Source organism: Bos mutus, chromosome 2 (assembly GCF_027580195.1).
Source record: "Bos mutus isolate GX-2022 chromosome 2, NWIPB_WYAK_1.1, whole genome shotgun sequence".
Taxonomy (NCBI): Eukaryota; Metazoa; Chordata; class Mammalia; order Artiodactyla; family Bovidae; genus Bos; species Bos mutus.
In genome coordinates, this window is record NC_091618.1 from 4210677 (window position 1) to 4224021 (window position 13345).

Here is a 13345-nt window from a genome sequence, read left to right on the forward strand (position 1 = left end):
GCTGCGCACTGCACGCCTGCCAAAACAGGTTTTGGTGTTAACTGTCGTGGCACTTGACTGCAAGTCAAAGTACAAAAAGGCAACAGCCTGGGCACACCAAAAAAAGCCTGGTCCATAGGAGGTGCTCAAAAAATTTTCTAGTTCAATGAAAAAATAAGGCATGTTTAACAGACAAGTTTTCAAAAAAATGTCCTGTCTCTATAGTAAGAAGAAGGCAGATTAGGATTCTTAGAAGTAGCCAATGCTCCCCCTACTTGGTACTGGACAATTAAATAATCCTCTAATAATCTTCCTGTCATCATCATGTACTTTACTGCTTATTAGCAGGAATGAACATGCTAATGACCGGCCAAAGATCTTAAGGAACTCGCTGCTTGATTTCAGGAACACGTGGCTAACAATGGCTCCAGCAGGATAGGCCAAATCAATGCCCTGTTATTGTATGAAGACCTTCTGCTCTAAAACAATACTGCCTGAAGAAGTCTTTATTTTCAAGTACATTCAGCTCAGCGTAATGGTAGTAAGGGCAAATAAGTGAAGCTGCACCTGTAATCTGGAGTCAGATTTTTAAAAGTTGCAATGACCACTACTTCACATTATCAGTTGGGTGCTTACCTGGGATAATAGGGAAAACAGAGCTGGAAGGTGCCACTGAATCCTTTACCAGAGATTTGTTCCATCCACCCATTCTTTTCACATCTCTGCAGGGTTTTCTTCAACAAATGCACTGGACAAAAATTCAGAAATGAAGAAAGTATTTGTTTATTTGGATTTGATAATTCTCTCAACTACAATTATACATTAATTTATTATGTACATTTATTATCCTGTCACATCCAGTATTCTGGCCTGAAGAATTCCACGGACTGTACAGTCCATGGGACTGCAAAGAGTCGGACATGACTGACAACTTTCACATGCTAAATGAATCCTTCGTGGTCAAAGGGATTATTAACTGATTTACTAAATTACTATTAAGTGCCCATAAATTTGGCAAGAATTATTTATAATGGGATGAGACTTCAGAGACCATTGTGTCAAATTCCTCACTGCAAAGTGAAACAGTAGCCTAGAGACTAATGGCCTGCCCTACAGTTGCACATAAATGGGCTAACTGTTGACTTAAAACTCAATCTCTATTTCTAACCATTTAAATATTACTGAGTGCCTGTAAGTACTGATAAGCACTTAGGGGAATGTCTATAAAATTAAACCATATATCACATGAATCAGCAAATAGTTACAAAACAGTATCACGGCTCCGAAAGGCCTCACCAGTCCTCACCTTTTACACAAAATCATAAAGCATTCCTTCATAACATTAAAAAATACATACTGCATATGTTAAAAGTCAACATTAAGACCTTGAAGTTAAGTGTTTCATTTAGAACAATATATTCTAGTTTGCATTTTCTGTTACTTCATTTCCATGTTCCTCACCCTACACCACTGAGCCTACTCTCCTACTTTAGTGAGGAAATATCTCTCACTAATCCGTAAATGATAATGCTGGTACAGCAAGGTTTCTAACCTCAATCATCACCTGACAGGGCAAATATGTCCCTAAAAAGTATCTTCTGTACAGGGGTTAAGTCAATAACAAATCACGTAAGTAGTATTTTAACCCACTGGTTTGGTTTCAGGCTGACGTTAGATATTTTGGTAAACATTCAGAAGAAGGTAAAAATATACTATACTTGAAATTTCGGTTTTTTTTTTTTTTTTGCCATGCCAATGGACTGTGGGAAAACCACATCCCCTGCATTGGAAGCTCGAAATCTTAACCACTGTACTGCTGGGAAGTCCCACTTGAGAGGTGTTTTGAACCTAGAAATTTATCTCTATTAGCATAAAAAACCTTTATAGTGAAGTGAAATCAAATTCTAATCCTAAGCAGACACTATAAATTAAGGGTAAGTCTTGATTATTTTTGTTTGTCTTTTTGTAAATAGTAAATTTATAAAGTTGTTCCCTCTTGGTTTTCAATCAGTAGTTAATGCTCTTTCATTAACAGCATGATGTCTAAGGATATTCCCACAAGATAACTTCCCCCACCTTCCCTGGGTCCCCACTGAACGTGCTCAACTCTTGAGTCTTACTTTGATAGTTAGAATTGGTCCCTGGGTGGTTCTCCAGGACATACTTCTTCAGAGCGGTGGTGGAACAGGTCTTCGGCTCATTCATGGCAGCAATGGCAGACAAGATTGCATATTCCATCAGGCTTCCACCAAGCAGGGGTTTCTCCCCTGATTTCTTCAGCTGTTTTCCAAGGAGGAAGAGAAAAGCATCAAGACAACACTCTCCCAAAGCAGCTCAAGACAAGACTCCTCTGCACCAGGTGGGTCGGAGTTCCTGCATTAGCACAGATACGTTTTACAATAAATTGTCAGGTTAGGGACTTTCTCTTCCCACTCATTAGGTATTCAATCTAACTGAGGAGTCCCAACCCTCTTGTGGATATTTTCTCCTTCTATCTATCCCTCCATCCAACTGAAAATAGCAAAAGCCAACCTAACCCAAAGAGAATGACAGCTCTACTCCAAAAAGGAGGTTAACTGATTATGTCCCTGACAAATTAACACTTCTGAGACTACTTCCTTTTTTCTGAACTTGAAAAATATGAGTATTTACAAAAATAATAGTCTTTTTAATCTTGTAAGGAAAACAGCAAAAAGTCTGAAAAATATCTGGGGTATAACAGAAAATTATATAGCATATTTCAAGGACAAAAGGCACCAGAGCTAACAAAGGTGGCACCAGTGAGCAAAAAGGTTAAAGAACAAACTGAGGTATGGTCTATAATACTGATTCTCAAAAGAAAGGTCCAAAACCCCCAAAGGGTTCCTGAGACCCTTTCAGAGGATCTGCAAGGCTAAAATGGTTTTCATAATAATACTAAGATGGGTTTGTCTTTTTCACTGTGATGACATTTGCACTGATGGTGGAAAAACAATGAGTAAAACTGCTGTTACTTTACTACAAATCATGGTGGAGGCGCAGAAATGTACCAGTAGTTAGTGCGTTTTTTACTACTATATACTTAAGGAAATGGCAACCCACTCCAGTATTCTTGCCTGGAGAATCCCTGGTGGGCTACAGTCCACGGGGTCGCAAAGAGTCAGACACAACTGAGCGACTTCACTTTCACTTCACTTAAGAAAAATAAAAGCTAGCTTCACATAGGAATGTCTTTGATATAAAAATGATTTTATTAAATCTCAACTCCAACACACGTCTTTTTGATACTCTATGGGGCAAAATGAGAACAATGTATAAGGCATGCCAGCTGCATGTGGAGGGATGGTGACAGTCTCAAGGAAAATCACCTACTGATTGAGTTCTGAGCTGAATTAGCTCCATTTTTCATGGAATATCCTTTTTACTTGAAGGAACAATTAATAGATAATCTATGGTCATCCAGACTTGGGTATCTGGTAGACATTTTCTTGAAAATGAATTAGGTAAGCCTATCTACTCAAGGAAAACAACTAAGAGTATTTGTTAACCAAATGATAAATTTAACTTTTCAAGAGATTAATTGTGGAAAATCTACACCTACCAATATGAGCACAATAATTTCCCAATACTTAATTGAGACCAGTAGGTGATATTAATGAATATAATAATTTTTGTTATTTTTGATGAAATACGTCAACATTTAAAAAATTTGCATGATTCAGTGAACTATTTTTCAAACGACTGTGTTATAAAATTACACTCAAAGTTCAAAAACTGCACTCAAAGTTCAAGACAGATCGTCAGTAATGCCTAACGCGGTAGGGATTACTGACAACAGACCAAAGAATTTAAGGTTACAGAGTACAAGGAGCTCACTAATATGGTTTCAGGCTTCACATGGCAACTTTACTGTAATTTAAGAAATATCACAAGATCAATTAACATAATATACTATATTAACAGAATTAAGGGCAAAAAGCATATGATCATCTCAAGAGTTTTAGAACAGTATGTGAGAAATCCAACCACCGTTCATCATAAACTTCCAACAAATTAGTAACAGAACTTTCTCAATCTGATAACAGGCATTTATGAAAAATCTACAGCTTTAATGGTGAAAAAATGAATGTTTTCCCTTTAAGATGGGTAACAAGACAAAGACATCTGTTCTCATCACTGTAGCAGATGTTCTATCCAGTGCACAGGCATGGAGGGGGAAAAAAAAAAAGACATCCAGATTGGAAAGGAATAAGTAAAATGGTCTTCGTTTGCAGATGACATTATCCTATATGTAGAAAATTCTAAGGAATCCACCCCCAAAGTCCCAAGGAACCTACAAAAAATTCTAAACTAGTAAATGAGTTCAGCAGATTGCAGGATACAAGAACAATAGATAAACCAAATCTATTTCTACTGGACAGCAGTGAGCACTCTGAAAAATGAAAATAAAGGTCCATTCACAATAGCATGGAAAATGAACAAAATATTTAGGAATAAATTTAACAAAAGAAATTTAAGATCTATACACTGAAAACTACAAAGCACTGCTGAGAGAAGTTAAAGATCTAAATAAATGATGAGACAATGCTTGTCACTGCATTGGAAAACTCAACATTGTAAAGGCAGTGATTCCTTCTGGATTGATCTATAGGTTCAATGTAATTTCTACCAAAACCTCAGGTGGACTTTTGTGATGAATGAATTGTAAAAACCATACAGAAATGCACAAGACCCAGAGCAGTCAAAGCAATTTTGAAAGAGAAAAGGTTAAGAGAGGATTTATATTTCCCAATTTCAAAACTTACTATAAAACTAGTCATCAAGATAGTGTGATCCTGACATGAAGATTCACATATAGATCAATGGAACAGAACTGAAGAGTCCAGAATAAAACCCTTACACTCATGGGTCAATTACGTTTTGATAAGAGTGCCAAGGCAATTCAACAAGGAAGGGACAGTCTTTTCAATAAGTGGTGTTGGGACAATTGGATGTCCACAAGCAGAAACACGAATTTATATTCTCATCACATATCATAAATGGATCACAGCTCTACATGTAAGAGTTAAAACCATAAACTCTCAAAAGATAAGAGTAAATCTTGATTTCAAGCCAGGCAATGATTTATTAGATAAGTCATTAACAAACAAGCAAGTTAGAAAAATGATCAACTGGATTTTACCAAAATTAAACACTTTTGTGCTTCAAAAGACACCATTAACTTAAGAAAGTGAAACCATGGGTCACAGAGTAGGAGAAAATATTTGCAAATCATGTATCTGAAGAGGAACTTGTATCTAGTTATATAATTCTTATATAGGGGCTTAAATGGGGCTTCCCTGGTCTCTCAGAGGGTAAGAATCTGCTTGCAATGCAGGAGACCTGAGTTCAATCCCTGGGTTGGGACGATCCCCTGGAGAAGGGAATGGCAACCCACTCCCATGGACAGAGGAGCCTGGCAGGCTACAGTCCATGGGGTCACAAAGAGCTGGACACAACTGGGTGACCAACACTTTGACTTTCACATATAACTCTTATAACTCATAATAACATAAATAGCTCAATTCTAAAAATAAGCAAAGGATGTGAAGAAACATTTTACCAAAGAAGATAGATAAATGTCCAATAAGTCCAAGAAAAAATGGTCAACATCAACAGTCTTAGGGAAATGCAAACTAAAACTACAATGAGAAACCACTTTGTATCTACCAGTATGGGTATAATTTTAAAAAGACAGTAAGAGAGTTGGCAAAGATAACAAACTGGAACTCTTATACACACACTGCTGGTAGGAATGAAAAATGATGCAGCCACTTTGGCAGTTTCTTAAAGTAAATTTACCATGTAATCCAGGCAGTCCACACTCCTACTTTACCACAAGGGAAATAAAAACATATACCCACACAAAGATCTGGACATAAATGTTCACAGGCAATATTAATCACAAGAGCTAAAAAGTAGAACAACTCAACTTGTGAATGGATAAATAAAATATGTCAGATTATGGAATACTATTTGCCAATGAAAGGAATGAAAGTATTGACTTCTGCTGCAACACGGATAAAACAAAAAAGTATTATGCTAAGTGAAAGAAGTCAGACACAAAAGAGCACATATTGCATGATTCTATCTGTGTGAAAGGTACAGGAAGGTAAATCTACACAGGAAGGAGAGATGAGTAGACTGGATAGGGATGGGAACAGAGAGTGATGCAAATGGGCACAGGAGTTTTTTGGGGTGATGGAAATGCTCTAAAACTGGACTGCAGTAATAGGTGTACAACACTGTAAATTTACTAAATTTTACTGAATCAAATTGTATGTAAAATGATTATATCTTACACAAATCATACTTCAATGAAGCTATTACAAAAAAACTATCATTTGTTGAGTATTGGTACACTATCAAAGAATAGTATTGACTTCTGAAAATTATCCTAATTACTCCACATTTAAGTACTTGGTGTGAGCTGGATTTTCTTCATACACACGTAACCCCAAATATATCAAAAACAGATGCCAGCTGTCTTCTATTAAGCTGACAGTAAAGATTTTCGTAAAAATGATAACAAATAGTAACCTTCTTCTCAATACGGGAAACGCAGTTTTCATAAAAAGTGTTATGTCAACATGTAATGGGTTTATTACTTTTAAAAAGAATAAATATCTAAAAAGGTCCTCAGTTATATAATTTCTAATAGGGTAAATATTAATATGTATAGCCCACATAAACATAAGCTCTTGGGGTCCTCAATAAATTAGAGTATAAGGAGGTCCTGAAACCAAAACTTTTGAGAACTACTTCTCTACAACCAACCCTTTGAGCTTCTAACCTGGAATGTTCCAGAAGCACCTTTGCCAGTTATTTGTTCTAACTGGCCCCTCTCTACTGCTCTCTGCAGAGCATTCTTCAACAGCTGAGGCCTGCAGAGAAAACAGAAAATAGCGATTAATACATCAATGAAGCAAAGATTTGAGAAAAAAACAGATCCAGGGTCATTCTAAACAACTAAAGTTCTATTCCTATTACACGTGTAGTACTTTGTTAAAATGGACAATAAAACAATAAGTTGTTGGCACTCTTAATAAGTGGTATTCTTTTTTTCTTCAAGCAAGAAGCTAAATTATTACAGAACCAGGTACCATACAGAACTATGTAGTATATAGTGGAAGCAAAACTTTTGAGAGCTACTTCTCTAAAACCAAGCCTACAGAACCAATTTCCCACTTGTCAGGGTACTCCAAAAATCTCTTTATTACCATCAGTTCAGTTTAGTCAGACAATAGCAACACAACTTTGTAATCAAGCAAAGAAAGGGTATCTTTATAGTCCCATCTAATTCTGACATTCTCTTGAGGCAAAACTCCTAGATCTAAAATACATGTGCACACACACACATACCCATGTATACACACATCAACAAAACTGGAGTCATTTTCTGCAATCCAGTTATCTAAAGTCAGCCTAATAAAATATAATTCTCTGAGAAAGAAAATAGGTTTTTTTTTAAAGCATAGTATCTCTGCCTTTAAAGCGCTGTCGTTTAAAAACGCGCGCACACACACCCACACACAAAAACCCAGGTCATCAAAATCAAATGGCAAACATGAGGAAACTGAATTTCATTAAAAACGTAAGAATAAAATGTTGAAGCAAAAGCTGCTCTGTCAAGGGGCAATGGTCTGAGTGGTGGGTGGAGAATCTCAGGTGCAGGGAGAAATCAGTCAGGTTAACTTAGGGCTTAAAAGGGTCTGCAGTACATGACAGGACAAAATGGAAAGCTACAACCCAGGCTAATGACAGGACATCCGAAGAAACAGTTAATTGAAACCCAAAAGGTTAGTGATGTGTTTTGCCACACCTCCGCAGAATTACCAGAATAGCACTCAACCAGCAGAAAATCGTGAGACTTATTTGAGACTGATTACTTGGTAAGTTAAACTGAGACCAACACCTCGGCAGCCCACTGAGGGTCGGACTCCTACCACTTGACGTCCTTTACTGAGCGCCAATACTTCTCATTAGAGAAGGAGTTTTAAATCTTTCATCAATAAACATTACAGGCTGAGCTGACACTCGAATTACTGATTACATTATCCATATGACTGCAGAGGAAGAGTAGAGGAGATCTCATGTGCTAATTAATAGGATGCTAAAGAGGAGAAACCATGGGGCTTTCTTGGTGGTCCAGTGATTTAAGACTCCAGCTTCCAATGCAGGGAGCACAGGTTCAATCCCTGGTCGGGGAACTAAGATCAAACATGCTGTGCAGTTTGGCAAAAAAAAAAAAAGTAGAAACTAAGAAATCATGTACACTGTGACACTCCAAATAAACTCCCTCCCCACCAAATCACAATCAAAATATTTCTAAGCCAGTGCTGTTCCATTCAGGACAAATATGATTTATGTCATAACCCCAAACATACTCAAAGTCATTCATCCCATAAATATTTACTGAGTATTTATTATGGTTATGCAGGATTTAACACTTAGATCCAGTCACTAAAGAATTTAAGAGATGATGAAAACATAATAATTATGGCGAAGAATTATACGGGTCAGGGTTGAAGTATGTGCACAGAGCTTTGGGAACACAATCAAAGGAATGATTTAACTGTCAAATGATTTTTCTATTAGTTGCTCTGTAAGTTAGATTCCAACAGAGGATTACATAGCTTGAGTACAACACTGAAACCCTAGACTCTTCTATCAAATTAAATAACTCATCTGAGAAGAATCTTCTTAACCAAAGTTCAAATGCTCTAGGAAATGAGTTATCAGTTAAACTGGTTCCCTTAACATTTTGTTTCCTCAGCAATACCAATCGTTAATCTGATATATACCTTACCCTGGGCCTTTAGAAATCTCAAGAGTTCTCACTCACTCCTACCTTCAGGTATACCATACTTACAGAAAGTGCTTCAAACTTGTCAGGCCCTTTCTCTCTCATCACTGCTGTAAGCTTAGTACGAGCGGCTGTGGCCTCCCTGCTGGGTGGCGCTCTGCTTTGCTCCCATAGTGCACACCACTGTTGGGTCATCAATCTATAAAGGCCTCTTTTATTACGTTACTCAGCTGACAGGCGTCAGCTTCAAAGTCTTTCAAGGCCTGGTCCCACCTCTTGTTAGTCTACTGCCAATCAGACACAGGATTCTTTCCGTTCCCAAAACAGAAAGCCAATTCTTGCCTCCAAATTTTCTCATGAAGCTCCTTTAAGAATGCCTTCACCACTCCATCATCTGATCTAAATTCTACACGTTCTTCTAGAGCCATCTCAATGGGATGGGACACAACTGGATGGGGGCCATTCAAGTCCCATCTCTGTAACTTACTGTTAACTGCCAGGCACAACTCCCTTTTCCAAAAAATTCTACAGGATATATATATATGACAACATTTTGTACATATGACGGTGCTAAGTGTTGCTCTAAATGTTTTACACGTGTAGAATAAACAAGAGACAACAACCACCAGAAGAAACAGGTACTACTGCTGCCCACACTTTACAGAAAACTAACCAAACTCATCACACGGACGACAGCCTGTCTAACTGAATGACACTATGAGCCATGCCATGTAGTAAAAGACGCTTGCTCCTCGGAAGAAAAGCTATGACCAACCTAGACAGCATATTAAAAAGCAAGAGACATTACTTTGCTGACAAAGGTCCATTCAGTTAGTCAAAGCCATGGCTTTCCCAGTAGTCACGTAGGTATGTGAGAGAGCTGGACCATAAAGAAAGCTGAGCTCTGAAGAATCGATGCTTTTGAACTGTGGTGTTGGAGAAGACTCTTGAGAGTCCCTTGGACTGAAAGGAGATCAAACCAGTCCATCCTAAAGGACATCAATCCAGAATATCCACTGGAAGGACTGATACTGAAACTCCCAATACTTTGGCCACCGGATGCAAGAACTGACTCATTGGAAAAGACCCTGATGCTGGGAAAGACTGAAGGCAGGAGCAGACAGGGACAACAGAGAATGAGATGGCTGGATGGCATCACTGACTTGATGGACATGAGTTTGAGCAAGCTCTAGGAGTTGGTAATGGACAGGGAGGCCTTGCATGCTGCAGTCCATGGGTCGCAGAGCTGGACACGACTAAGCAACTGAACTAAACTGCTCATACTTTACTGAAGGGGAAAAGTTAAGTGACAGAAAAATTAAGTCACTTCTTCAGGATCACACAGTCAGGCAGTGCAAGAACCAGATTATAAACAGGCAGTCTGATTCCAGATTCTGCATTTTTACTATGCTAGGCCTGCACTTTCAGTATGTTAATGACTGTCCAGAAGAGTGGAAAAAGCAAGGTTATAACCAAAAAATGAAATACAGTTCTGCTTTCACCAGTGCACAGCCAGGTAACCCAAGCTAAGACTTTTATCAGCAAAATTGAGGTAGGAATACATATTTCTTAAGTCTATTTTGAAAATTACAGAAAACAATGTAAACAGAAGTAGTCTTTTTTTTTTTTTTTAACATTTTTTAAAGAAGTGCCCACTTTTATTTATTTAAATTATTTGGACGTGCCATGAGGCATGTCAAATCTTAGTTCCCTGACCAGGGATCAAACCTATGCCCTGTGCTTGCTGTGGGAGCCCAGAGTCTTAACCACTGGACCTCCAGGGAAATCCCCAAAAGTGTTTTCAAAAGCCCTGTACAAATTTAAGGAGCTGTTTATATCAAGGTTTTGTTTGGTTTTTTGATTTTTTAAAATAAGATGATTAAACAAGTCTACACTTAGAAATAAAAAAAGAAAGCAATGCACAGAGTGAATGGAAGTTAAGGGAGAGACATTCTGAGTGTCAGGAATCCTGTAAACAAGACAGTTCTATCAATCTGTTAGATCAATTTTCTAAAAATGAATATGACAAAGTTACACCACACACAGGATTAGATATTAAGATTTCTAATGTCATATGGACGAATGAGTGAGTGAGTGAAGTCGCTCAGTCATGTCTGACTCTTTGCGACTCCGTGGACTGTAGCCCACCAGGCTCCTCCGTCCATGGGATTCTCCAGGCAAGAATACTGGAGTGGGTTGCCATCTCCTTCTCCAGGGGATCTTCCCAACCCAGGTATCGAACCCATGTCTCCCTCATTGCAGGCAGACGCTTTAACCTCTGACCCACCAGCCGAATTACCTTTGAAAAACACCTTCTCAGAGGCCAACCCAAAGCCCATGTAAAGCTAACATACCTAGTTTTTCTGTAGGGTTTCAAAAAAAATCATTGTTAAAAAAAACGAGGTGACTTACATGTTTAAGTCACCTTAAGTCACTTTAAACGTCAGAATCATATTTAGTATGGTGTGATGCTCATACCGTAAGAATTATGTTGGAATTTGTGTGTGTGTTCAGTTGCTCAGTCACGTCCGACTCTTTCCAACCTCAAGGACTGTAGCCCGCCAGGTTCGTCTGTCCATGGGATTGTCCAGGTAAGAAAGCTGGAGTGGGCTGCCATTTCCTCCTACAAGGGATCCTCCTGACCCAGGAATCAAACCTGTGTCTCCTGCACTGGCAGGCAGATTCTATACCACTGAGCTATCTGAGAAGTCCTATGTTGGAATTTAGACTAATACTACTAACATTAGCTATTCTAAGTGGTTAACATGTTTGAAGGTTCCTGTTTATCAATGAGGAAACCAAAACACAAAGGAATAACTTTTTCAGAGATATAAAGCTAGAAAATGACAGATTCAGGATTTAAACAAAGGTGTCTGGTTCCAAAGTCTGTGCTCTTTACCAAAATGCTCTACAACCTCCAATACATGGTAGCAGAAATTCATGTCTCATTTAATATGCTCCAGGGCGTACATTCCTTGAGTGAAACGGCCAGGTAAAGGGCCCGTATCAGCTCACTCATTCGACTTACATTTACTGAGCATGTACTCTGAGCTAGGCTTGGGGAAAACAGAGGTCAACAATCTAAAAGCCCTGGCTTCAGGAGTCTGACATCTTAATGGGGGTGAGCACGCCATTCCTTCACAAAAAGAATGAACACACAGCACAGTAGCATGGGATGAGTGCTACGGAGAAACTAAGGCAGAGGTGGAGCTCTCCACTCTGGGAGAGGAGGGAAAGGTTGCAAACGTAAGCTGAGTGGTCCCATCGACCAAATGCAATGGGTAGACCATGTGTGGATATTGAGTTGACTTGAAAAAATAAACCATAAAAAAAGTCATTTTGGAGATAGACAACTGAGGACATTTGAACATGGTCTGGGTACCGGATAATGTTTAAGGAATGTTCAGAATTATGTTAGTATCATGATTATGTTCTCTCTACATTTATGTGTATATTTGAAAACTTCCAAAATAAAATGTTTAAAAATAGTAAGATAGTCAATGCAAGCATGTGGAGTCTTACTCCAAGTTTTCAGAGTAAACACTTAAAGGAAGATAAAGAATAAAGTGGATTATGGCAGAAAACCACCCAGGCAAAGGGAACAGCAAGTATGAAGTCTCTGAAGCCAGTAGCAGAGACGAGGAGTAGGAGATTAGGTCGGAGATGCGTTGCAAATGTAGCATGGGCCATCTTAAAGACTCCACCTTTAAACTATCTAACTGGGAGGCAGTTGAGAAGCCACTGGAAGGTTTGAGTAGCAAGATGGTATCACCTAACTTACACTTAAAAAAGTCTCACTCTCATAGCTATGTTAACAACAGACTGAAAGGGAAGGAGTAATAGGAAAAGCAGGTTATTGCTCTAACACAGGTAAGAGATGATGGTGGGCTTAGAAAAGATTGACAATAGTGGAGGTAATGAAAAGAGGTCTGTTTATGTATATATATTAAAAACAAAGTCAAAATAACTGTTTAGAGACCAGTATACACCCAAGGTTTTTGACTTCAGAAGCTGGAAAGATGCTATTGCCATTAACTGAGATGCAGGAGGTACGGGAAGTGCAGGGCCTTTCTGGTGGCAGAGGAGGGACAGAACTGGGGAAGAGGGGGATGATCGTGAGTCTGGTTTTGGACACATCCAGTCAGACATACAAGTGGTGATAGCCAATAGGTATTTGTATAAATAAATGCGGGCCACATTTATGTATCTACTGTACACTATGTACACTAGTGTATCTATGTACATGAATGTTTGTGTAATGCACAAACATACATACATTTATGTATCTATGTACACTAGTATTGTACAGGTGGTATTTAAAGCTTTGAGAATGAAAAGAATTATCCATTCTGAGGCATCATACAATGTCTATCAGACCCGAAGTTGTATCTGAGGGGCATAATCAGGGTTCTAAGAATGACAGGAAGCCTAAGGTCTAACCCTGGGACACTCAGACACTAAGGAGGCAGGTGGGAAATCTGGAATTCTTAGGAGACTGACAAAGAATGAGAGGAAAAATCAGAAAGATGCAGTGTTCTGAAA

General features: G+C 38.5%; 1 protein-coding gene across 6 annotated transcripts in view; it reads right to left on the reverse strand.

Moving 5' to 3' along the window:
* HP1BP3 (heterochromatin protein 1 binding protein 3) overlaps nt 1-13345 on the reverse strand; it is a 36752-nt gene that overhangs the window by 3134 nt on the left and 20273 nt on the right. For all 6 annotated transcript variants that reach the window (XM_070382461.1, XM_070382487.1, XM_070382471.1 and 3 more), the window contains 3 exons: nt 6791-6881; nt 2100-2259; nt 616-727 (listed from right to left, as the gene is read on the reverse strand). In XM_070382461.1, the coding sequence (XP_070238562.1) occupies nt 616-727; nt 2100-2259; nt 6791-6881 (363 nt within the window). The remainder of the gene's footprint in view (nt 1-615; nt 728-2099; nt 2260-6790; nt 6882-13345) is intronic.